We start from the raw sequence: 21,470 nt of genomic DNA, 5'->3' as shown, positions 1-21,470 counted from the left end.
TTGCACTGTATGTGAGATAGCATCCAGTGTGGGAACTGAAACTTGGCACCTCAGCTTCCCGTTTTAGTGACTCCCTCTGTCAACACTGCACCTACACAGTAGCAGTGTGCTGTAAATTCATCACAGCACCAAAGCCTAATGTCTGGTAGAGAGATGGAAGTAGTAGGATGCCCCTGAACACCTCTTCTGAAGTTCAACCGCAGCAGAGCAGTTCACCCAGCTTCTGTAATGTTAATCAGCACTTGCTAATACCCCTAAAAGTACTCATTTCATTCATCCCAGGTTGCAAGAGTTTACAGAAGGAGCATCCTTTCACAAACTCTTTTCAGACTGTGCAAGTTTGATATTTATACAGCCTCTGTAGGTCTTATTAATTTCAAGCAATCAGCGTATAAAGAGAGCATGAAATATTCATTAGGAGACTTTTCTACCTTTAGGCTTCTCTCACTTGAAATAAAAGCCTAAAGAAAACCTTCAGATTCCACCCCTACCAGCAGAACCTGGCTCATAAATACAGCCTAGGCTTAGGATTCATGTTAAGGTCTGCTTCACTGCTCAGCTCCAAAAACTCCTTTAAATTAATCTTGTGTCCCATGACTCCCCAAATGTCCCCTCCTGTGCTCCTCATAAGGTAGCATACTGTTGCCTGCAACTTGAGAACCACTGAAATATGAAAAAACTGGAATCTGATCTTTCCATTCCAGCACATATTCTACCATTTCCTGCTAATTCAAGCTCTCCATAGTGACACAGAAAGATTATAGCAGCATTAGTGCAGGGCAGTAAACTGCATCTGACTCGTATTCTTCAGCTAAAAAAAAATAATCCAGTCACACCTTGCAATTTGCAACCTAAATACTGAATGCAACGGTTTAATGGCATATATGGAGGGTGAAGTCCCGCAGTTTTGAGTCAACGCGTTTACACCAGGATTTCCTGCTCAGTACCAAGCAGCCCGTGCAGTCAGTCCCAGCAACTGATTCTTTCCTGCTCAGGGATCAGGCTCCAGTTGGGCGAAGGCCTATCAGTGGCCAGCCAGTCAAAGTCATCCACCAGGTTCCAGTTGTTTCTGTCCCTGTCCAGCCCAGACGCCTCGAAATCTCTCTCAATGCCGGGGTAGCTCCAGGTGTAGGGGGCAAAGGAGACCTTGGTGCAGTCCTCGATCACGGCTCGGCTGGTCACCTGCACGTAGAAGCGGCTCCTGCGGGTGCGATGGGTGCGGAGCTGCTGGCAGGCCATGGCCAGGAGGCAATCGCTGCAGCCGTCCACCAGCACGGAGGTGGACACGGGCCCGCAGAGCACGGTGCAGCCGCGGCAGTCGCGCACCCGCAGCGTGTTGGCGTTGCCGCGGAGCCGCACCTGGCAGCCGCGCAGCCCGGACAGCAGCACGTCGCGCTGCAGCAGCTCAGCGGGGCCGAGCTCCAGCTCCTCATTCTCGACGCCGCTGAACCCGCACAGCGGCGGCCCGCCCGGCTCCCCTTCGGCGGGCCCGTAGCCGGGAGCGGGCGCAGCGGAGGCGGCCGGGGCCTGGGCGGGCTCTGCGGGGCGCGGCTCGGAGACCGGAGCCGCTTCCTTCTTGATGGTGCGGAAGGCGAATTTCTTCTTGGGCTGCAGCTGCTGGCGCCGCGCCGCCAGGTCGCTCTGCAGCCGCGCCACGGCCTCCTGCCCCTGCCGCACCTCGTAGGGCGCCAGGAACCGCACGCTCTCGGTCAGCAGCTTCTGCAGCGCCTGCAGGCTGGCAGCCGCCTCCTCCAGCAGCCCCGCCGCCAGCAGCCCCTCCAAGGCCTCCCGCTCCCGGGTGAAAGCGGCGATGAAGAACTCGCTCTGCTCCTCCTTCACCACCTGCGCCTCCTTCTTCTGCCGCTGCCGCTCCACGCCCTGCTGCCGCTCCGCTTCCCGCCGCTGCAGCCGCTCGGGCAGCACCACGGCGGCCGCCCTCAGCTCCTCGGGAGCCGCCGCAGCCTCCCTCGCCGCCTCCATCTTGCCTCCTCGCCTCTCCTCCCGGTCACTAAGCGGCCCGCCCATTGGCCGCCGGCAGCCCCGGTTGCGCCGGCGCCGCCGATTGGCAGGCAGAGCGCGGCCCGGTGGGAGGGGTGCGCGGTGGTTTAAAGGGGCCGGCGCCCGGCTGCGGGATGGGGTGAGTGCCGGCGGCAGGTGCCGCGCTGCGCGGGGCGCGGAGCCGGGGCCCGAGTTAGCAGCCGGGGTATAAATAACCCCCGCGCTCCTCCTTCCCCCCTGCGCGCGCAGCTGCCTGCTGCTTTCCGCCCTCTTCCTTCTCCTCAGCCCGTCTCACAGGCCGCGGGGTACCCCGGCTGCCGGCGCACCCACCCGCGCTACCGCGCCTCGCATCTTCTCCCTGCCGCGGGGCTCTGGGGGCGGAGGGGTGCGGTTGGGGCCGCAGAGCGCGGCCGCGCTTCCCTTTGCCGTTAGGCTGCGTGGTGCTGGCGGGCGCGGAGCCCCGGTGTTTCTGGGCGGCGCTGCGCGGTGGTGCAAACCGTCCCCGCTGGTTCCTCGTGTGGAGTGGCTGCGGAGCGGGCGTTAGGAGCTCGCAGGTAGCGGTGGAGGTGCTGCTGAGTGGGCTGTGTTGGCTCCTGGCTGCCTGCTTGGTTTATGGAGTGTTTGGTGCCCAAAGAGAGCTCGGTGGTTGAGGGAGAGCTGAGAGCTGTGGTTACTGTGGCCTAGGGAGAGGGCCGTGAGACTCCCACAGGCCCACCTGCGATCATGGTGAGGAGGGCTCTCTTTACATGGTCAGTTTTCAGAGTTAGAAGTGGAAAAGCGACCTTTGTTCTGATGTATTTTGAGAACTGTGCTTCTATGTCACGGAATGTTAATTTTTGCAAGGAAAGTTAACACAAAGCCCTCTTTTAAGATAAATCCCATCCAGTTCTACAAATACCATCTCTTATCCTTTTGTGTTTCAAAGTATCCTATGGTAAATTAGCAACGGACCTAAACCTGTCAGTGGAAGAGAAAATGTGGTAAACCCGAAGCAGAGACTCCAAATTTACAGTCTTCTAATAGGGTGATGGCATTGATCTTTTTTGGTCTAATTTTCCCGTTGGAAAATAGAGATTGTTATGCTACTGAAGGTTAGCATTTGAAAGTGGCTTTAGCTTGAAAGTAGCAATTGTTTTCTGTTTCCTGAGAAATACAGTATTAGACGTAACATTGTTAGAGTTAGTAGGGAGTACCTGATTCTTCTGTGTAGCGCAGTTAGGGTGTTGAGAGGAGGACAGTGAAATACCTTTAATGCTCATAATGCACAAAGTACTTGCACTAAAATAGAGAATATTCCTTCCTTGTAAAGGTTATAGGATGAAATCGGAGGGTTTTCAAGGGGTTGTTGTGTAACAGCTCCTGTTGTGCAGGAGCAGGTTGGATGGGGGGCAGCAGGATGGGTAATGTCCTGGTTAAGGGATTACAGCTCTGAACTGTCACAGTGCTGCATGGGTCATTTTGTTCCTGAAAATATAGCTTTCTGAGTCTTAAAAATCAACGCTCTGGAGAAAGGGAGAATGCTCACTTGTGAACAAGGAAGGATATGTCGAAATATTCTCACTTAAGTGGTTGGGTTTTTTACTACCAATGTGTTTAAATATGCATTTAGCATGTCTTAGGCATTTTTGCTAGTAACGAATGAAATCCACTTCTGCAGCAATTGCACTTGTTACATTGGGTGAGAATATGGTGCTGTCAAGTCACTGTAAGAAAAAAGAAATCCTTACTTCCATATTGTTTCCTAAGAAATAGATCTGAGTTCTCTTTTACATAGCAGGCTTCTTTGCCTTATGCTTCCACCACTATAGGTGATACCAGTTTATCCCATACATGAGAATATGGACAGAAAAAGGTTTTTGCTGTTTTTCAGTATGCACAAATGTTACTGGCTTTGATGTTGTTACACAAATATGGCCTGAGAGATGAACTGCAGTGAGTAAAACAGTTTTATACCTGGAAAGATTACAGTAAAACATTAATGTGTGCAGCCTAAATTAAATGTTAAGTATTTTATGCTGCAGTATAATAACTTTTTATTATATTTGGGCACTTAAAAAGCTTTAGAAAGTATTTTGTATTGGTTTTAAATTAATGAGGCCCAAATACACTTGTGAATAGAGGCTTTTGGGAGAGACCGGAATCTTTTCACCTTGCTAATGTGCACAAATAGCCCCAGATACGAGAACATAAAGTGTACTGAAAAATTAAAAAGGGAGCAGCAAAATTCTGCCAACTATCTCATCTTGATGTTTCAAGATTATTTCCTACACCTACCGTTTGAGGTTTTGGTTTGATTGGTATTGGTGTATATTTATCTTTTTTTGTGGTAATACAAGTACTCACAATATTCTTCCTGTCTTTGCTGGCAGCAGCTTTTAAGGCTCTTTAGAGTGCTCTGTTATAAGCCTTAGAAAACAGAGGATTTACAATTTCCCAAACAGTAACCACCTGAATAACATGTAAGCCTTCTAGCTCAGGTTTGGACTCATGCTGGTAAGCTGTAAGAAGCAGTTTGGCTGTCTCCTGTTCTCCCCCCTCACTCCCTACTTCAGCTCCTCTCTGGTTTGAACGTAGATAGTAGTCATTTGACAAAGACCTTTTGCCGTTGCTTGGACTGTACAGGGTCATTTGTTTCCCAGAAGCTTCAGGTTGCACTTGCTGACTTGGATCTAGTGCTGGGAAACTCCAGAGCATAAACTCCGTTACATGTGCTTCCATGCTTAAATCTGTATCCCATAGTGATGGCTCTTGAATGCTTTCTATCTGAAATATTTTGTACTGACTTAAGCTGGCTCAACAGCATTAACTCGTAACCTTTGGAAGTGAGATGTATTGCATAGTTCTGGTGAAGGTTCAAGATTCTGTCTCATTCCATCCTTACTTTAAGAAAAGTGGGGAGTAACAGCGAAATCTACAGAGGCAACTGGCTTTCCAGCCTCATAGCACTGGATTCTTAAACCTGAGGTTCCTGGGCTTGCAAAGTCAAGAACCTCCTACTTGTAGCGCTCTCTTGAGATGCAGCTTTGTGCTCTCTCAAGCAAAGGAAGGAAGTAAATGCAATTACTCCTTATCATCGGTCAGCACTGACGTTTTTAGTACCAAAGGGTGGAATGCATGTACCTTGCGCAGTCACACACAGAATGCTGGTTTGCCTTTTAGCTGTGTTTTAAAGAAAAGCAGCAGCCCTTTGTCTTGTGTGGAGCTCTTTCTTATCTGATCGATAGGATCTCTGCTGTTACACTGAGTTTCTCCAGGAGAGATTAGCACATGAACATAATTACTTCTGGCTACAAAGTAGGTACTTCAGTGGCTTGTATAACCATCACGGCATTCTACTGCTGGTTTTAGCAAGGGCTCTTTGAACTCCTCTGGCACTGTGATCAGGCATTAAAGATGTAAGCTGTAGTATGATCCATTTAAGATACTGTACACTACATTTTTCACGGTGGAATGGAGCTGCAATGAAAGTGACTGTCAAGCCACTGTGTTGCTGTTCTCCTGGAAAAAAAAACAACAACACATAAGTTTCTTTACCATTACATTTGGCATATTGGTTGCTTTTTAAAAAGCTTTTGTTTGGACTAAAATGTAGTGCTTTATGTATTTGGCCATATGGAAAGGCAAGACAATGTAAAATGTGTGTGTTTTAAATCACTAATTAGGGAGTTAGAGCTACAACTGTGAAACTTACTCGGTGCATCTTAATTGCTGTGAGTAATGCAAAAGCTTTGAAATGTAATCCTTGGGAATGCTTAAGATACTAATTATATTCCAACCAGGCAAGGTGCACTTGTTGGGAAACGAGTCTGAGCTGGTCCCTTCTGAGAACTTGGTGTTCCCAATGCCAAAGGTGGAGAAACAAACTCGTTTCTAGGAAAATGAGCTACCCTCCAAAAGCAGGGACAGACTTCAAAGCGTAACCTCTTATGACAAGGGGCACCTCGGGAGGAACAAATCAAGACAGAAATACACAGAGCACAAAAGCTCAAGAGCAGAAGAGCACTTAGGTTCGGCCCAGGCCTTGTTGTGATGGGTATTTAGAATCCTAAACTTGCTAATTGACAGTTAAATTGTGAAGACCAAATGTGTAAGCTGCAGATGCCGTCTTACATACTCTCCCTTCCAAGTAGTAATTCTATTAGTCCTGGAGCTCCTAAGAGAATTTCCCATTTTGGAATTGTGGATCTTAATTGAAAACATATTCCATTTTTTTTTTCTGAATAATTTATACAGAAATAACTTGAAGGCATTATATCCAAGTTTCCTGATTTTGTTAGCTCTCCTGTAGTATATTCATTAGTTAACCAAGCTAAGAATGCTAAGAAACTTACTCTGCCTTTTATTCATCTCATGAGCAAAATCTGTCCGCTGTCATTGTGAAGGAGGACTGCCTCCTCCTGTTATTAGCATTTATACTTCAGCCTCAGTCTGAGAATAAATTCCATTCATGGCAATACATTTTTTAGTGACAATATGAAGACTTATCTTTCAGCAGTCTTTATTCATATCCAAATCTTATCCAGCTCGTTTCTAGTAGGGTCCTGGAAATACCCAAGTAAAACCACTCTTTCTCAAAAGCTGGGACTTAAGATGGTGCTTCATTCATAATGTCCATTTTTGTCTTGTCCTTCTACAGGTACAGCTTAGCATGTTTGTGTTATTAATGTTATTGGTATAACTTACTATTTCACTGTTTCTGTTGCCCCTCTAATGCCTCATTTCATGTTTTAGGTCTTCATTCTTTGTTTAAGTTCCTTCTGGTTTTATTTATTGTTTTTTAAATCATCCGCAGCACCTCGGTTGTATTAGGAATGGTCCTTTTGTTAGTTTCAAGGCCCACCTGCTGGTTTGAATTACTACTGCTTTAAAAAGCAAACACAGCAAACCCTTGTGTCCCTCTCCTCATTACATACCGATGTATTTCTATGTCCTTACTTGGGGTTTTTTCCCCATTCATCTCTGAATATTATAGAGGCTTTTCCCAATTTCTGCCATCATTTTTAGTTTAAATTGCTTATATAAATCTTGACGGTGTAAGTTGTTAAAGATTATTTCTCCAGACACTGTAGTAAGGTTCTATCTGCAGAGGTGGTTTTTCCCCAATACATTTCAGTGGCTTACTATCTTCAGACTATTCTAAATTGGAAGTGGGTGCTGTTCATCTTTCAAACTTAATTCTCCTTTTTAATGTACTCTAAGAATACGACTCTATTTAAATAACCTAGAGCATGAAAGAGTTATTTTTGATCTGTTTCAGTAATAATTTTGCACTGTCATTTGTTTTGATGTGAGGCCCAGTCACTACATTTTCTCTGGTTTTACTTGTCTTCCATACGTCAGATCCACACCTCACAGAAGCACAGTTCTTCAAAATCTGTTCTTCAGATTCCTGACAGAACAGCCCTGTTGGCATTCACACAACTTCCAGTCATAGAAACCTGTCTGTCTCCTGGTACTGGTGTAAATCTCTTGTTCTGAGGTTCTCTCTTTGTTACCTCTTCTTACTACCTGCATGGTAATCAACCATCCCTTAAGATACATATTGGTTAGACAGTCACGTGCTTGGTATGATGACTGATACTGGAGTCGTACAGCTTTGGAAGTTACATCATGCAATTATGAGCCTGATTTTGTAAGCAGTTTTGTGCAAGCTGAAATTTGTCATGTTTAGGAAATTCTTACTGAGAGGGTCCTGACACTGATATCTATATCCATACTGATAGAGATATCGAACTGAATTTTTCATGTGGTATGTTGCATTTATATTCCAAAGTCTTTGTCTCCCTTCATGCCACTCACTGTATTTGAGTGCCCTATCTTTTAAGTGTTGTGACTCCTTCCTTTCTGTTGCTGCTGCCTTTCAAATGATGACCTATTTGTGCCTTCAAGCTTAGAGTTATTTATTCTTATCTAAATTAGTAATTAATAAAGCAGTATGTAGCTGGATAAATAGTGTGTCTGGTGATGAGCTGACACAAGAAACAGGTTAAGTGATGGAGAGATAAAGAAGTGCCATCCATAGAGCTGAAGCACTCAGTCTGAGGAAGCAAGGCAGCAGTAAACAGCTCTTTTCCATCCAGTATACCTCATAGGGGATGCAGTGAATTGAGGTTACAAAGCAACTACTCAAGCAGAATCTTGGGATGACTGTGGAATTTATTCCTTTAATGCAGATGGGTTAGCCCGTAAATTCTTCTTTACAAATTTGCTGTCCTTGATCTTTTGGAGTACTAATTTATGATTGCAAAAGGATTGGAATGCTTGTGATAGAAACCTGGAGAAATGGGCTGAGTAATAATAGTCACTTGATCTGAGAGAAACCTAGAGACAGAATGAAGAGGGTGTTTAATACCCTCTTATTTTCTCCCTCTCACTATCTAAGCCTAGTTTTTACTTCTGTCATTTCAGGGCCGTGTCTCTCAGCTCGCTGCAAATGTCACTTGGTGTCTTTGCACACCTATGAGAGTGGTAGTTGTTAAACAGCATGGTCACAGTGTGACAGCTGATGTCAAAATACAGCAGATTGGTGTATTGTGTGCTGGGTGCACATGATGTTCCCTGTAGCTCTGCTTGAGAATTATCATGCCAGTGCCTGTTTTCTAAAGGTTTCTCCTATTCCTTCTTGACATTGGTCTGGCCTTTCTTCTCATGCTTATTTCCCCTTACTCCTGAAGCAGCTATGGGAAAATGAATGAGAAAACAAATTAACGTGACTGAGGAAGCCAAAGAGAGACAGGAACTGAACGTGCACACAATTCAGAGAGCAGGACTTTGGCTGAGGACAGCAGCTCTGGGCAGGTGACCTGGGAGTAGCAGAATTTTGACGGGTTAGGGTTTTTGTGTTAATGCTGTTAGGCAGTGAGAAGAGGGGCAAGCTCCAGGGGAGTGACACTCACTTCAGAAACACCATGTGATCCCCTTTAAAAAAAGGCATGAGAACCTTAGAGCAAAAAGCAGTATTTCTTTATAAATGTGGTCTGGAGAATTCTGTAGCACACAGAAAGTGATAACACCAGAACTGAAGATTGCAGCCACGCTTTTTAGCATTGAAAGTAACGTTAAGTGCGTGCTTCAGTCTGACCTATAAAGTCGCATCCACCCGTTTCTACCTGAGCCAGTTTTGTTTCTGAACCAATACAGCAAAGATAGAAATATATGCTTTTCTACTTCTGCAGAGAGTACAGTGTGTTCTGGCATGCATTTGTTCACTCGACGGCCATGTAAAGGGTTTTCATTCTTAAACTCCCCCTTTTGTGTAGATCTGGAGAAATTTAGTGCAGTCAGGGCACTTCACTGTATTAGATGTTAGCTCTCCTTCCCTTTTTATACTGTCCCTGCTTAGCAAGGTTACTGCCAATGCTGCTTCAAAACATCCTCCAGGGAAAGTAAGTATAAATTATGGTACAGTCATGGACCATTTAGGTAGGCTTGCTCATGTTACTTATAGGAAGGGAAGCTACTGAAAATCACTTGTCCTCTTTCCTCCTCTTCCTCCTTGGTCTTGCTTACTTCCCACTGTGGTTTCTATAGGACTGGGAGACTAATAATAATACACCGATCAGATGTTCTGCCTCATAACCTCTGAAACAAAGTTCCTTCCTGTTAACTCGAGCAGAAGAACGCTTGTGGTGGCCCTGCAGCTCACAAGTTCCTACTTTAGCAACATTCGCTAATTCTCAGCCAGTGATGCTGAGTAAGCTTTAATTCAGGGCAGCGTTTGGTCCCCTGAAGCATCTGCTGAAGTCAGGGTCCTTCAAGTGTGGCCTTTTCCATTTTCTAATGCTACTGTTGGGAGTATTATGGGCTGTAAGTGTCATTAGGATGTGGTGTTCCTGTCTGTGTTGTTGGCTAAGTCAGGTTCATATTGTATTTATGAGTAGTGAAGTTAGTATTTCAGCTGATGGGGTAGGCAGCACCATGCTTGTGTTTGCTATGTCTGGGCTGCACTGAGGATCTGTTGTGCTCATGCTGAAGCCCAACCCTTCCATTTAGGGAGCGATTTGAAACTTTACTGTGGGAATAGGTGTAAACAACAACTGCAGGTCTTGGCTTTGGCAAAGGTCTGGAAACCTTTGTTTCCCATGTAATAATGTGAGTCGGTTGATTACTTCAGTATTATAACCAGATCCTAACTGAAAACAATGCCGAGGTGCTGACTTTTTTAAACATAAAAGATCTGGTCCACTCCTTCAGGAAGGTCTGCTCAGTACACTGCCTGTAACCGTTTGGTTGCCTTTTAAAAACTCACAACCTCAAGTGCTTTTTGAGCTGTAAAGCTAATGAAGCGTGCGCTACTACGTAGAGGCTTCAAATCCGGGTCTCTAGGGAGTTTTTTAAGTTACTTTTTGCTAAAACCAGAGAAGGTTGCTGTGCACAAGTCCTTGGGAATTACTACAACTGGCAGGAAAAGGTCTCAAAGAGATTTCTTGTTTTAAAAGCATTACTATATATGTACCTCTACATGCTAAGAACCTCTGTTTTCAATCAAAATGTTGTTTAAGAAACTAGGCTTGTCTGCATCAGCTGAACGAAGACTGTTTTAGTGCTATGTTTAATGAATATTCTGAGTTAGTTTTGTAGAACCCAGAAGCTTTGACCGAAATTCTCGTATCAACCCGTTCAGATGCAGTAAACTGCAGAAGTGTATTAATGAACTCGCAGTGCTGAGCACTTTGCCTCCAAGTGAGCATTTTAACCTAAAGCGCTCGTTTTGCAAAGGAGCATTCCAGGTTACCCCCGGCTCTTTTTAAGCAGCTGAAATTGGTGTCATCTTGTTTCCGTGCAGCGGTGAGAATGTGTCCAAAACCCATCTAAAATTGTGAAAGGGTCAGATCTGACTTTTTCTCTCAAGGTGACCTTGCATTTTTCTGTGCCCCTTGCTCCAAGCCTGTCGTGGTTTACAACTTTAATACGAAGGCAACGAGCCAGGTTGTTAGAATTAATGCTCTTTTTAGTGGGGGAAAGAAAAGGAAAAAGATGGTTGGGTTTTTTTTTTTTTTTACTTTTCTAACCCCAAACCCCCCAGTTTTTAACCGAAAGTAAACCGCTCGGCCGTGTCTACAGTGTACGGCCTTCTCAAAAGGGGGGGGGGGCGGTGGTGTAAAAAGGGGAGAGAAGACAAAAAAGGAGCTAAACTTTGTTAAAGGGACTGTGGTGGTGATGCTGGTGTTGGCGATGGCGCTGGAGCCGGGGCCGCGGTGTGCCCCTCCGGAGCGGTGCCGCGCTGTGCTGTGCCGTGCCGCGGTGCCGCGCCGCGGTGTGCTGTGCTGTGCTGTGGTGCCGCGCCGCGCCGCGCTCTCCTCCCGCTCTCTTTCTCTTCCCCCCTCCCTCCCTCGCTCTCCCGCTCTGCCTCTCTCTCTCTTACACTGCCAGCCCCTGATGTGATGGCGAAGAAACCCCGTTGACAAGGCACTGCTTTTTCATGACGGTGAGTTTCCCTTTGAGTGTATTATAATTTTGTGATAAAAATTTCAAGGAAAAAAAAACCCACACAACCTCCTTCCTCCCTTCCTTCGGGGAGGGAAAAGAGAAGGGGGGGTGGGGGGGAGAGGAAAATCTATCTCCAGACAGGCAGAAAAGAAAGAGGAGCAAATTAACAACCAGGAGTTGCCAAAACCAGGATATTAGGTTTCAGCCCAGAGAGCTATTGGCTCTGGGGCTATGTATATAAATATATATCTAGAGAGAGAGAGCGAGCGAGAGGGGAGACGGGGAGGAAGAAGAGGGATGTTTTGTGGGTGGCTGTTGTTTGGGCAGATGTGGCTTCACATGGGAATGAACTATATATATATACATGTATATATATATATATTTATTCTTCCGCGAGGTTGGTGGTGGTGGCTGCTGAGGGCACGCAAAAAAAAAGTTGTTTCTTAAAATAAAGGCGGAGGGGTGTGTGTGTGTGTATGCGTGTGTGTGTAGAAAGGAGAGATAAGGTTTCAGGTCCAGGCTGATAGCTGCAGAGAGGGGAGAGGTTTGGGGTGGGTTGTGTGGGTTTTTTTCCCCCCTTCTCGCTGATGCCATGCAAATTGAGGAGAGGAGGGAAGGGAAAAAAAAATCTCTTTTAATGACTCATTGATTGAGCCGGTTTAAAATTAGTTGTTGTTGTTGTCTTTCTTTGCCCCCCCCTCTCTATTTTCCGCCCCCTTGACGGCCATCAAGAGAGGGATGCAAAGAGGAGAGGAGGGAGCGTGTTGTGTGTGTGTGTCTATGTGTGAGTGCGGGAGAGCGAGAGAGGGGGATAGAGAGAGTGTGTGAGGGAGAAAGAAAAATAATCTTTTCAAATCTCCTCCCTCTTTTTCTTCCCCCCCTCGGTTCTTTGCTTTCCCTCTAAAGCTCTGTGGTCTGCGAAACACTCGTTCATCCTCCTCGTCGGGAAAATGGAGACGCTCCGTCCCTCTCCCGGCCGCGCGCCTGGGAAGGATTTTTCCTGCCTTTTCCCCCTTTTTCCCTACTCCCGGCTCGGTTTTCGCCCCTTTCCCCCGGCCGCTCGCCACCACCCTCACCGTGTCGTTTCCTTCTCACATTCCTGCCTTCTGGGGATCTGGTTCTTCGCTTTTCCTCGGTTTTGTTTTTGGTTTTGTTTTTTTTTTTTTTTCCTCGATTTTGATGCTATTCGTTTGAGCCTCCTTTCTTTGCCGTTTCCTTGGGATCGCTCCGTGCCGCCCGCTTCTAACCGAGAGCAATGGAAGCGGTGATGCTTTTTGTGGGTGCGCGGTAGGTTCGGGGCTAATGCGCTTTCCCCCCGCTCCTTTTCGGGAACATTTTTTTCCGCCTTTTTATTTTTCTTCCTTTTTACATACCCCCCCCCCCCCCCCCTTTTGGATATGTATTTTTATTTGTAACGCCTTTTTAAACCGTACCAATAAACCGTCTCTTGCTGGAGTAACCCGCTTGGCTTTGCTGTGGAGTGGATGTGCATCCTTTGTGCTGCTGGGATGATTTTCCGTACAAGAAACAATGCTTTATAAACCGTTCTTTTTATTCGCGTTTTAAACCAGGAGGTGGCTGTGGAGGGGATTGTTTTGAGAATTCGTCAAGGTTTATCGCGTTATGGTGGGGCGTCAGCGCTTTAAATCGTAATTTTTGCTATTAATTGCCAAATTCATGGCAGAAAGCGGATGTAACGTTAAAACTCGGGCCGAATTAAACGACTTAGGAGAGGGCTCGTTTGCGTTTACTCGTTCCTAATCCCTGGGAGCCGGAACGGGGCGCGGAGGCCTCCGCTTTCCCGCCCCGGGGCTCGGCACAGCCCGGCTGAGGAGGAGCGGAGGAGCCGCGGATCCGCGCTCCGGCGGCGGCCGCTGGGTGCGAGCGGGGGAGCAGGGGGAAGATGGCGCTGCCTGGCTCCCCGCCAGCGTTTGTTGCGCAGTTTCGCTCCGTCTCTCCTCCCCCACGGGCGCCATTTTAGGCTCCTCTCAGCTGTCGCCGCGCGGGGCGTTGCCGTCGAGCCCGTTCGGGCCGTTTGTGCGTCTCGGGAGCGTTTTCGCTGTCGGGCCTCAAAAGCGTCTCCCCGAAATAACTCGCTTTCCTGCCCACTGCTTCCTTGTCTGTTTGCTGTGAGGGGTTTAACGAGGGTGCGCCGTGGGGAGAGAGGGGAAGGATTCCTGGCTGTGGGTTGGTTTGGCATGGGTCTGTTGGGAACGGGCCCGTCGCCCCGGATCGCTGCCTTCTCATGCTTCCACCCCCATCTCCTCGGTGGTGCGGGTCTTGGTGCTGTGAAGCGTTAAAGTGGCTTGGCTCGGCTCAGAAAGGCCTGTGGTCCCAGCTCGAACCGTGTGAACGGCACCGCACAGCTGGTGGTGGTTCCTGCCGTGTGTTTCATGTATGTTTCTCGGCATGAGATGCGCTCAGAGCGTGGGAAGAAAAAGGACCTGAGAGGACATCGTCTTCTGTCCGGTGGAAAATCCAGTGTCATTCAAGAAAGACAAAATGCGCTTCAGAAAACGCTGTCATGGGGCAGATAGGGCAAAGTAATGGTCGTTAGAGAGCTTCCAGTGCCCTTAGGAGTGCTTGCAAAAACAAAGGGGTGGGTGGGTGGGTAAATAGCTGATTTTGTTGGTGTTACTTTCTCATCGTTTGGAGTGTTACTCACGCCTTTATGTCTCATGGGAAGCAGCCCTTTTTCCAAATAATCCCAGTTTGGCAGCTCCGCTGATGCGCTTTGTAATCTTTTGTTTTGGTGCTGGTTTATAGGGAAAGTGTTGAAAAAGGTCTCCTGTGTTGTGATCCAAACTTACCCCTTTTTTGTGGTGTTTCTCCTGGTGTGTGTAATCTGATCAATGCCCCCTGAGGCCTGAGTTTCCTACCAACATCTGCATCGAGGAGCAGCCAGTATGCCGCCGGGCCAACTCGCGCTGCGCCCACTGAGGAGCGTGGGATGCTCGTGCGGTTCCTCCTCCTGTGCTTGTGACGGATGCGAGCAGGGATTCCCCGTGCCCTGTGCTCATTCCTGAAGGAAGCAGGAGACTTTCTCTTTGCGTCTCGGAGCTGAGGGGTTTTAAATGACTTCTTGTGAAATAACACACTTTTATTGCTTGTTTGGGTACAGACTGGCTTTTCAAAAGACTTTAGTGGGGACAACCTTGTTAACATTGTAGGGTTTTCAACAATACACCTGCTAAAGCTTCAGTTGTTACAGATCCATTGAGAGCAAAGTATTTGTTCAGACACTTCAGAAATCTTATTAGAAGATATTTGCCCCTTCTTGAAGTTATTATTTCGTGTATTGGTTAACAGTAGCCTTGGGATCAAGGCAGTGTTTTTTAGCAGAGCTGTAGTTTTATACAGTAAAATTACCATGCACTTATGTCACTTAGAGCATGATTTTTTTTTTATCAATTCATGAAAATAATGAAGAAATGACGAAAATGGGATAAAATGGACCAGTTTGTGTTCTCCCGGGGCTTAATACTTCCCGAATGATTGTGTATCCTCTCTGACCTGCTTGCATTAAAGCAAGCCATATCCTCCTTTTGTGTTGAGGTGTTTGATGGGTAGTATTTAAATGCACTAGATCTTTTTAGACTTAGTTCTTTGGCCACTGTCTGAGCTTAAAGGTTTCTGTTGTTGCGGGTGGTCCTTTGTATTTCACATAGTTGGTTTGTGGTGGTGGAGTGCAGAAGCTTAAGGTGCCGATACACTAGTCCAGTTGTACTTCCATTGGTACACCTTGTCTTATTCACTAGTATGACACTCATGTAGTTTTGTGTCCTTTGTTAATACTCTGAACGCTTGCTGTGAATCTTACATCTGTGTTATTGAGTTGATAATACTCCCAGGATATGTGTGGCCTCCATGAAGTCTGGCTACAGAGGTTTAAGTCCATAGTCTAGAGCTGAATAGCTTTGCAGGCACAAATGCATTGATCTGCTCCTTGGGCATTCATTGTACTCTTTATTTTCAGAGTTCCCAGCAAAGTTTACCTGCATATGTGTCTGCGATTGTGCCTTTTCATGCTGCATTAGTCTTGTGACGAGTCTAAAAGCTGGTGCTTTTTAGCATATGTATGAGCAGTGAGAGTGTGAAAGTATGTCAAGCCTAAGTAACAGATGCCGTCCAGGCAGAAGAGCCTCTGCTCAGAAAGCTGGTGTCATTTCCTCCAGTAGTTCTGATGGAATAAGCTGCATCTGTGCTTGAAAGGTTTTGATTTTTATGGTGATGTTCCTGATCCAATGTAGACATGGGAATTGTCTACAAAACCAAGTGTGTTTTGTGCTCTTCCAGCAGAGGAAAAGCAGCAAGACCATAAACTGTTCTAACATTGGTTGCGACCTGCAGCTCTTGTAGTTTGAAAGTTGCAATAAGTAGTATTGGTGAGGCCCTTGTTGCACCAACATAAATGCATAAACACCAACCTGAACTGATGGGTTTTTTTTCAACATTGTTGTGTAGATGCTTTAAAATGTTCACTTGCCCCTGCTTTCCCTGTTGGAAAAACAACTACTGGGTGTGTGTTGTTTTTGCTTTGAGAATCACTGAGGTTTTGCACAGAATAAAAGCTAACATGATTAGCAGATAAGGGGTTTTTATTGCTTTCTTTTTCTCACACTACTGTTAAAACGTTCTAGAGCTTTTTCTCGTGTTGCTTCGAGTAAGGGAATGCTTAAAAGGAAGAGCAAATAAGTAAGCGAGCAAATCACTGTCAAGACTTAATAGAATAGCCTTTTCTTGATCAAAGGTATTAAGAAATGGTGGTGAAGAGAGGGGAGTCCAGGGAGAAAGCTTTAACTTTGTTGTAAGAAACAGTAATTCTTGTGAAGGCCGATCTTGGCTCAGGTGGAACTTGCAGTAGTTTTGCCGTGAGCTTAGTCTGAGCGTGGATTTCCAGTGTTGGGTGCTGAAGGTGAGTGAGCTACAGAAAAAAATCTTGGCCCCCAGTGAAGTAGGAGGTAATATCTCCTTTGGCTTCAACAAGGATGAGATTGGCAGCAGGGAGGTTTTCAGCCTGGTTTGGGGTCGTTAATCCAGACTGCACTGCTGATTTAGTTACACGAGTTCAGTTCATTGTATTCAAATTCCAGTTGATTTCCCAAACATAGTCACCAAAAGGAGTATAAATCTCTCTTCAGCTTTATTTATTGGCAGTGGTTAGCTGATACTAACTTGTGGGAACCGTAACTGCAGCAAGGTAACCTTTTTTATTACCATTTTCTTTTTAATTCAAACTGTTACGGACTAGAGTGGCAATGAAAAGGTATTCATTGGGCATTGGTTCATAATTCATTGAGAAATGATTGCAAGTTCATAAGGAGGTTACGTTCTGGGACTGCCTAAGTGAGTTTTCAGGATCTTTGGAACTGATCTGCACAGGACGAGCTGCATGATAACACAGGTACTCTGTAATAGGAGCGTCTGAAGAACTCGGATGACTCAACATTTCTTGAATTGACTCAACATTTGTTGGAGATTGTGTTGCACAAATGACATCTGCTAATATGTTACTGCATACAGCAGTTACTAGAAATACATAGAGCATCTAATTTCCTTCAGGCAGGCAAATAGGTCTTTCCTAAGGACCTGTTGAGATTATGCCTCCTCCTTTTCCTCTTTTGGATGAAACCAGGACCTGGTTTATGAATACTGAGATGCCTGAAGAATTTTGGTGTATGCAGTGGAGCTGCTTAGAAGACAGAGCCAAAAATAGGCTGTAAGCATAGCGATGAGGATAGTCCCTGCTGGGAAAATGGACCAAGGTGAGTGAATCCCATGTGGTCAGTAAGCATCCTGACTTCCAGGCTGCCAGTTTCATTGTGTGCTTTAAAGAGTTCTGTTCCCAGGTGAAAGTCTGGTCAAAGTATGGGTGTTACCAAGAGCAGCTCTGGGTGCAGTAGGAAGAAAAATGTATTGAATAACTTAGAAATCTTGAGGCTGAATATATGTGTCTGAGGGAAATTTAAGAGAGCTGCACTGTGGGTCCACACATGCACTTGGTGTGCTTGGCTGTAGCTGGATTAACCTTTCCAATTGTAGATACTGTTAACAATTCAGCTGCACGTTCCCATTTTTTCCTTAATATATTAAAATGTCAGTGTAGTTTTTGTGAGTTACTCAAGTTATTGCTAAGTTTCCACATTTGCCAAACTCAGAGAATGTTTTTTTCTTTAGATGGTATACTAAGACTTTGATAAGCAACATGTTGTAGGTTGCCTGTGCTTTAGTGTATGGTTTTTATTTGCCCTTCTGTATGTGGAGCTGGTCCTCTTCGGTGTTCATCTCCTGCCAGATCTTGGGAACCATGAAGATGTGCAGTGCTGCGCCTAGCAGTTCATGAGAGGTAGCACTTTGGTGTTTCTTTTCTTGCTGCTGTTTATTTAACTCCTCAGTAGTTGCCATTTTTTCAAGTAGTTTTTCTTAGGTTTTGCATCACTCCTCTGGATATTTGGAATTTCTTCTCTTACTCTGTTACATACAGATGGCTTTGAAATAGGGAGGATTAAATTCAGTTCCATGGGCATTTCAGACATCGTAAATTCATCTTCAAAGTACTACTCATCTGTAGGATCTTGGGATGAAAACACGGGCTCATACATACAGAAAACTCACACTTGCATATTGCACTCTGTTACGTGTTACTAGATTGGAATCCAAATTTCTTACTTGTTTAGCTCTTTTTTAGAGTGCAATTCCTGCTGGGTTTTGCAGGAGTATAGTAGTTGCTTTTTGTGGACCAGTCTGGAAGAGGAAATATTCATATGGAGTAATCACACATTGTAGAATATGAGCACAACATGGTTTGAAAGTGAGTAGTTAAATGCTTGCGTTTCACAAAGTACACTTTTAAAATGGATTTTGCTTCCTTACCCCTGTTGCCCTGAAATGACAACTTGTTGATAATTAGCCTCTGGTATTTTTGCCTGAGTGAAAATGGGGAGTGAGATTTTAACTTGCAATCAAGTTTTTCAGTACTTACCTCTCTTCCATTGAATACCGTGTCATCGTACCAGAGAATGTAACTTTTGATGATGGGAGAAGTGGAAATACCTTTCAATATTAAGTTTTTATGTTCCATCTCTGTAAAATTCAGTTTCTTGAAGATAAAGGGCTTGAGGGGATGAACAGCTCTAAAGCTGATCATAAAACACGTTTGGTTAGTTAAAAGAATCTGAAATTGACCACTTTGCAAGATACTGGGTTGTTCAAAAGTAGCGTGGACTTGGAGTGTTAACAACACAGTATATAGTAGTAAGGGTCTGAATCTGTACTCCTTTCTTATGCTCCTGTATGGTAGAGAATGTAAATGGGGTCTAGTTGGTCCTGTGTAGGTGAGGTTCCTTCAATGAATCCAAGCCTCTGCTTTGTTAGGAACCTGAGAGGTAAGTGCCAGTGTAAGGCAGTAGTTAACAGCACCTTAGCAACTGGAAGTGTGTACTGCTTAAGTGACATGTGTTATCTAATACGTGTTAAAATAGCGTTTTTTTAAATTCCCTTAGTTCCGAAGCACGCTGAACAAAACGTTAGCACTGCCAAAATGAATGGGAGTCGTGGTGGCAATGTGTGTGAGGGAAGGACTTCACTGAGCATTGTACCTCTGCAGTCTGTGGAACCACTTAATATTGCTGTGATCATTTGGTGTAATTGAACAAAGAATGGATGCTTATGTTGTATTAATACTGAGTTCTCTTACATATGTATTGAAAAAGGATATAAGGGATAAAAACGTCATCAGTTTAATGTGGCACTCTGTTCACTAACGTTCCATTCTCTACAGTGACTCTTACAGTAATTTTCTTCCATTTTTGTTGGTCTCATGATTATTGGTACAGTGACAATGTATTTCTTCAGATATTCCATAGTGAGGTTCCTTGTTAATGTTGGGAGCGTGGATGAAAATTCTGGAGAATGGTGTAGAGCAGCAGAGGTACAGAAGATGTGATTGCTTGGATCCATTACAAAGAGTTGGGACTGTCTGGATGTGTACAGTGTCTCACTGAACTCCTGAGGGTTAGTGGGCATCTCTTTGCTCATAAATGTTGAAGTAGTTGCTTCATATGCTACTGTGTGCAGGTTTGATTATCTTCCACTGTAAAGCTGTAACTACAGCAGTCATTTCCTTGCTTTAAGGCATTGACTTCCAAAGGTCAGTGTTCACTCTCCGAAGTCATGCTGCCACTCAGGAGCTGGTCCCATGGAAGTTACAAGTCTAGATTTTTCCAGCAGTTTTGCAGATAAATGTATTTACTTGTGGCTTCCCAAGCTTTCACGTTGATCATATCACACTTCTGGGAATGATGGGTCTAAATGTTGCTTTTCTAAACTAACTTCTTTCTGAGGCTTTTTACAAAAGGTGGAAATCATATTTTACTGCATTGTGTCTGAAGTTATGTATTATGGTTGTATGAAATTATAAGTGAGAAAGGGAAGTAATTCTTTTGTGACAAGCTTGAATAGAATTTGAATTTAAAATCCAGGATTTACAGTGGCTTTGAATACTCCCATTTTTTTTTTAAGTTATAAAAGTCACATTTAGTGTATGAACAGCTGGACTGCGTCTGGACAAATCCGGTTGTAATGACTATGCAGGTGACCCTGCATGTGTTGCATGATACTGTGGATTGTGTAGCATAGTGATTAAAAGTGCAGGCTGGTGAGGATTGCTGGAGGTTACCTGGCCCTGCTCTAAGCAGAGCTAGCTTTGAAGTTAGGACAGGTTTGTCAGCACCATTTGGTACTGACAGCATTTGGTGATTCCATCCTCTTGCTTGAGCATTTTTCTTTGTGAGCTGCTTTTTCCCTTCTGTCTGGTTGGGATTTTCTGGGCTACGTGTTCTGGCTGTTGCCTTGTGTCTTGCTTTGCGTTGATGGGAAGAGGCTCTGCTCATCTCAGTACTCGTCTCAGCTAGTGGCAGACTGCAGGTAATACCTGGCTTAGCTGCTTTTTGTCCAGCCTGAAGAAAAGAGGTTCCCTCCAACTTCAAGAACTGAGTGTCTTGTACTTGCAGGATTTTACTGGTACTCTTCTGGACTCTCGGGTTTTTCTGTATTTCTTTTGAGGGGGTGTGTATGGCAAAACCGGACATTCAGATGGGAGCTCACAAGGGCTGAGTACATGGGAGTAATCACTACCATCGACCTGCTGCCTGCACAGCAGCTAACGTGAGCTGTACATATGCAACTATAGTCTGACAGCTGCTTTAAGCTGCCTGAAGCACTGCTGCTTCCTCTGTACTTAACCACCCAGCTCCCTCATTCCTACTCCCTTTATTGTGCTGGTACTAACAGCACTCTTGTAGCCTCATGGCAGGCCAGAACCGCATGAGGAAGCTAATGCATGTTGAAACAGATAAATGCATTTTGTCAGATCAGTTTTCTGTGCCAGCTGACTGTTCAGAGCCTTGGGCTGACTCGGGGATCGTGGATGAGAGGGGCACAGCTCTGCTCTCTTCTTTTGTTGGTCACTATAGTAGTCGAGAGTGTTGTAAGGGAGGCAGAGGCTTTAAGGCCAGGTAATAACAGTGCCCCAGAGGATTGTCCTGCAGGGCTGGGATTTCCTTGTCCCATTGATTACTTTCACCTGTTCTTATATTCTCTTTGGGAGCATGTGATAAAGGGCACTCTGGCCTTCCACAGAAAGGACAAGCAGTGCTGCTTCCACACACACGTGTGCTCCAAGCTGAAGTATATACTGGCTTCACCAGTGTAGTAGCAGGGGTATTAAATGAAAGGGTAGAGGCTTTGCTAATAACAGGTAACAGGGAATATCCGTGCTGGGTTGTGACTAATGAGTAAGAATTGCCCTTTGTAAAGTAATGGGGTGCACCAGCAGGGCTGAGTGTGGCCTACTTTGGAGAACATGGAGGGCACTGTAGGGTAGTACTGATGGTAACTAGATACTTGCTTTCCCTCAGCTGTTCCTAGTGTGGGCTCGTGGCAGGCCCCTGACTGCGGGGATGGGTCCTAATGGCTGGGACAGACCTCACCAACACCTCTTCCAATGGACTGAAGGCCCTGTTAGCTCATCTGCATGCAGAAGT

At 45.4% G+C, this 21,470-nt stretch overlaps 2 protein-coding genes across 5 annotated transcripts in view; one reads left to right on the top strand and one right to left on the bottom strand.

Annotated features, from left to right (window-relative positions):
* Positions 1 to 744: 744 nt before the first annotated feature.
* Positions 745 to 2,061, bottom strand: TBCC (tubulin folding cofactor C). The gene has a single exon (XM_061348335.1). It carries the CDS (start codon positions 2,023 to 2,025, stop codon positions 964 to 966), a length of 1,062 nt encoding a protein of 353 aa, XP_061204319.1. The 5' UTR covers positions 2,026 to 2,061; the 3' UTR covers positions 745 to 963.
* Positions 2,062 to 2,095: 34 nt separating this feature from the next.
* The window catches only part of BICRAL (BICRA like chromatin remodeling complex associated protein), a 44,285-nt gene continuing 24,910 nt past the window's right edge, over positions 2,096 to 21,470 (top strand). Inside the window, exon 1 of one of the 4 annotated variants that reach the window (XM_061348324.1) lies at positions 2,096 to 2,137. The gene's annotated coding sequence lies outside the window, so the exon portion shown is untranslated. Of the gene's footprint in view, positions 2,138 to 11,248; positions 11,426 to 12,627; positions 12,715 to 20,922; positions 21,469 to 21,470 lie in introns of those variants that run through there. The other 3 variants (XM_061348322.1, XM_061348326.1, XM_061348325.1) reach the window with 3 other exon arrangements.

Source organism: Neopsephotus bourkii, unplaced genomic scaffold (assembly GCF_033783945.1).
Source record: "Neopsephotus bourkii isolate Nb327-2 ecotype Australia unplaced genomic scaffold, CSIRO-AGI_Nbou_v1 NB_354, whole genome shotgun sequence".
NCBI classification, from domain to species: Eukaryota; Metazoa; Chordata; class Aves; order Psittaciformes; family Psittacidae; genus Neopsephotus; species Neopsephotus bourkii.
This window is presented reverse-complemented; position numbering and strand designations above follow the sequence as displayed.

Excerpts from the sequence above, each read along its gene's own strand:
- TBCC (XM_061348335.1), bottom strand. The coding sequence starts at position 2,025 with ATGGGCGGGCCGCTTAGTGACCGGGAGGAGAGGCGAGGAGGCAAGATG.